General features: G+C 36.8%; 1 protein-coding gene across 2 annotated transcripts; it reads left to right on the top strand.

Annotated features, from left to right (window-relative positions):
* Nucleotides 1–266: 266 nt before the first annotated feature.
* LOC106769760 (probable protein phosphatase 2C 34) lies at nt 267–3,209 on the top strand. 2 transcript variants are annotated; one of them, XM_022785163.1, is made up of 7 exons: nt 267–489; nt 1,330–1,369; nt 1,476–1,799; nt 1,899–2,213; nt 2,394–2,511; nt 2,587–2,810; nt 2,910–3,209. In XM_022785163.1, the coding sequence occupies exons 3-7, from the start codon at nt 1,557–1,559 to the stop codon at nt 3,114–3,116; spliced, it is 1,107 nt and encodes a 368-aa protein (XP_022640884.1). In that variant the 5' UTR covers nt 267–489; nt 1,330–1,369; nt 1,476–1,556; the 3' UTR covers nt 3,117–3,209. The 2 variants fall into 2 exon arrangements, with proteins under 2 accessions (XP_022640884.1, XP_014510989.1); XM_014655503.2 differs by lacking the exon at nt 1,330–1,369 and having other exon boundaries at nt 268–489.
* Nucleotides 3,210–3,963: the final 754 nt, after the last annotated feature.

The raw sequence follows: 3,963 nt of genomic DNA, 5'->3' as shown, positions 1-3,963 counted from the left end.
CTAATTCATAGAGTAATAAATTCATTTCATACACATAATAAGAATAAAATAGTTTTAAAATAATAAACTTTTGTAGTTTATTTGAAAAAAAGAAAATAAAATATAAGGACTGAAAATTTTGTTGGTAAAAGAAACAAGGCTTAATTTGAAAGGAACCAAAGTCAACAGAGGATCAGGGTAGAGATAATTTTTTCATTATAGATTTAAATAGTTTTTATTAGTCTGATGTAGTGTGGTACAATTCTACATGGTTGTGTTGTATGCATAGGAAAAACTATCTTTGTTTTGATCTCCGTGGATAAAAGGGAACTGAAGCAAACAGAACCAAACAAAAACAAGCAAACATGGACACCGAGCCCTCTACGCCTTTGCTTTCTCGAAGTCTCAGCTGGCTTTGTCGGAATTCCGTCCTGTTCTTCAGACCACAACAACTCCTGCTACGCTCTTTCTAGTTCCTTCTTCCTCAATCTCTCTACCAAAAACTCCAAGGTTTTGTATCCATTCCTTTTTCAATCTTCAAACACTTTGTTTTCTTCTCTTCACTCCATTTCAGATCAAATGAAACAAAATGAGACATCACAATTGGATCAGGGACTTCACCATCTGTTTTTGTTTTTCTCTTATGATGTTGTTCTGGCTTTTTGGGTGGATTGGGAGGTTAAAATTTTCTACTCCTGACATTTGTTTCTTCGATTTTGGTTTCATTATCATTTTGAAAGGTGGGAAAATGGTTGCTAAAATAGTTGCTGCTTCTATAAGCTTTTTGGGATATCCTTCATGAAAAAGTTCAGTTTTCCTCAGGTTCTGTATGCACAACCTCTTATTTTATTCTGGGCATACCAATAAAATAGGTTTCTTTTACATGAGATGAATCATCCAATCTAAGAAAAAGCAAGGCGAAAAATGATACTTTTTGGGGTCCCAATTCAGTTACGAATAAACAAATGACTCTTGAGCAGTTGAATCCTGTTATCCAGACTTTTGTATGCTCTGAATTTTCTCCTACTTTTGGTATATATCCTTACTGGAAGAAGAAACTATGGCCCACGCTTTAGATTTTTTGAGCCTGGTAAGGAAAATTATATAGGCGTATCGGATTTCTTTTCTTGTAGCTAATCAAACTTGGCCGCATTGCATGATTCAGATTTGCTGGGCTCCAGTTTTGGTAGTCCTTGATTTTTCCATTCCACATAGAGAATTCCACGTGCAATGTTGGAATAGGTTTTTTTCGTTAAGCTCTTCAAAGATTTAGCCCTTTTCTGAATGAATCCTCAGTCTTATTCTTTCTAACACAAAAATTGTCTTTTGTTTCATTATAACATCTCCCAGGATCTCTCATCACAGTACACACCATTGTTTCACTCTTCTGGTAATCATTAAGGAAAGAATAAAATACTGAGAAAACAAAACGAAACTGTTCGAAAGTTTTCATACCTGCGACTCATGCTTAATTGATATAATTTTTCACTTCCCAGTTCTGCACTGTATACATCAAGGGAATAAAAGAGGCATAAGTAAGCAGCGTGTAGCAGCGGTGGAATCATACTAAAGTGTTGATGGGGCACTTTTCATCTGCGTTCAATAGGTTGGCAAAGTCCTTTGCAACGAAGAGAAGTGGGAGTTCTGATGGATGCAACGGAAGAGAAGCTGCGGAAACAATGGCAAAGGAAGCTAAAAAAAATCACTTCATGTTGCATAGCTCCGGCACCATTAATGTTGACGGTTCAAACAACTTTGCCTCGCTTTTCTCCAAAAAAGGAAAGAAAGGAGTCAATCAGGATTGCTGCGTAGTTTGGGAAGTATGTAGCAGTGTCGAATATTTCCCTCCTTGTGTTACCAGTATATTCTTTTCTTAATGGGTATTTACTATTCGAGATTTTTGTTGATGTTGGTTATAGGAATTTGGGTGCCAAGAGGACATGATTTTCTGTGGGATTTTTGACGGGCACGGGCCATGGGGTCACTTTGTGGCCAAGAGAGTAAGAGAGTCAATGCCACCATCTTTGCTATGCAACTGGCAGGAGACACTTTCCCAAACTTCACTTGATCCAGATGTTGATGTTGATATTACGGCAGAGAAAAAGCAACACCGGTTCAATATATGGAAGCACTCTTACTTGAAGACCTGTGCTGCCATTGATCGAGAACTAAAGCAGAATCGCAAGATAGATTCATTTTTCAGCGGAACAACTGCTCTGTCCATTGTTAGACAGGTAAAGATAATACAAAAAGCTTGTCGGAATGAACCAAGCTTAAACAAAGCAACTCAAATGATATTGGTTTCGTTGTTTAATTAGAATTAGAATTTCACCCCCAATAAGCTGCCAAGTTAATTTGCAACTTGAATCTAGTGACCTCACTCACAGAACATTATCCTGATCTGTGATGGGCAGGGTGAATTAATTGTGATTGCAAACGTTGGTGACTCTCGTGCCGTTTTAGCCACAGCATCGGATGATGGAAGTTTGGTAGCAGTTCAGTTGACAGTAGATTTCAAGCCGAGTTTACCTCGTAAGTGTGTTTCTGGTCTAGAATGAGTAATTTTTGTGTAAAGTAAAAAAATGTGGTTACATGGAACTGTTGCAGAGGAAGCGGAGAGAATAGAGGAGTGCAAAGGACGAGTTTTCTGCTTGGAAGACGAGCCTGGGGTGTACAGGGTGTGGTTACCGGATGAGGAGTCACCAGGACTTGCCATGTCAAGGGCTTTTGGTGACTACTGCGTCAAAGAGTATGGTCTTATTTCAGTGCCTGAAGTAACACACAGGAACATAACCAGCAAAGACCAGTTTGTCGTACTAGCCACTGATGGGGTATGTTAAAATTGTTGTGTGTGTTCATTCTGATTGAAACAAAAAATATGAAAATGTGACATAGTTTGTGCATGTGGTATTGGTGTGATATTATTATAGGTGTGGGATGTAATCTCCAATCAAGAAGCAGTGGATATTGTGTGTTCAACAGAAGACAGAACAGAGTGTGCGAAACATTTGGTGGAGTGTGCGATGCGTGCATGGAAACGCAAGAGGAGGGGCATTGCAATGGACGATATTTCAGCTATTTGTCTCTTCTTTCACTCTTCACCGTCACTTCACGAAGTTCATGCCACCCTAGAATAGAACATTTATCATGTAAAATTGGCAAGTCAAGTGCCACTTGCTGTTGCCTCCTTGTAAACATGGTCCCCTCCGATTAAGGTTTATTCAAATCGATGTCGTGTCTCACTCTCCTCTTTAATTTGTTAACCTAATTAATCAACTTGTCACCACCTACGTGCTTAAATATGAAGTTTTTTTTTACTCTCACATTCGAACAACGAAGAGAACGTAAATTGAATTAATTTTCCCACATATTTGATAATTTTTTTTAATAATTTTTTGATAATAGAACATGTGTTATTATTGTATTAATATGTTTAAGTTTATATTTAAAAAGACAATGATATTTTGACAATTCTTTTTTAACAACTTTTTTAGAACAGGACATGTGTCATCATTTTATTGGTTTGTTTGAATTTATGTTTAAAAAAATATTTGAAATGGATCAATCATAAATTGCCACATATACGTTGTCAAAAAAAAGTTATTAAAAAGAATTTTTCCATTTAAAAAAATTATTAACAGAACTTTTGCTTAATTTTAGTACAGAAATTTGGGTATGGTTAAAAGTCAAGACTTTCATGGACATAGGGTTGGCACCTAAATTTGACCAAGTGGCCTATTCCACTGTGAATGATTAAATGCGCCGAGATTAAATTTTTGTGCCCTAAATTCCAAGAAACCAAGGAATTGACACGCGTCAAGGTATCGGCATCTTTGTGTGGATGTAAATTGACAATTACAGAAGCTTCTCAAAAGTCGAAGAAGGATAGGTTGTCGTTTTAGCACAAAAGCTTTTTTATTTTTCTTCCTATTCAACTGTTGATTATTAGAATCAGCACGATTCCAATATTATTATTTGATATAT

The sequence above is a fragment of the Vigna radiata genome, chromosome 8 (assembly GCF_000741045.1).
Source record: "Vigna radiata var. radiata cultivar VC1973A chromosome 8, Vradiata_ver6, whole genome shotgun sequence".
NCBI lineage: Eukaryota > Viridiplantae > Streptophyta > Magnoliopsida > Fabales > Fabaceae > Vigna > Vigna radiata.
This window is presented reverse-complemented; position numbering and strand designations above follow the sequence as displayed.

Bases quoted from the DNA above. Each gene is read 5' to 3' on its own strand.
- LOC106769760 (XM_022785163.1), top strand. From the start codon at position 1,557: ATGGGGCACTTTTCATCTGCGTTCAATAGGTTGGCAAAGTCCTTTGCA. The intron at 2,512-2,586 runs GTAAGTGTGTTT...GAACTGTTGCAG, and splicing joins TTTCAAGCCGAGTTTACCTC to AGGAAGCGGAGAGAATAGAG. The intron at 2,811-2,909 runs GTATGTTAAAAT...ATATTATTATAG, and splicing joins TCGTACTAGCCACTGATGGG to GTGTGGGATGTAATCTCCAA.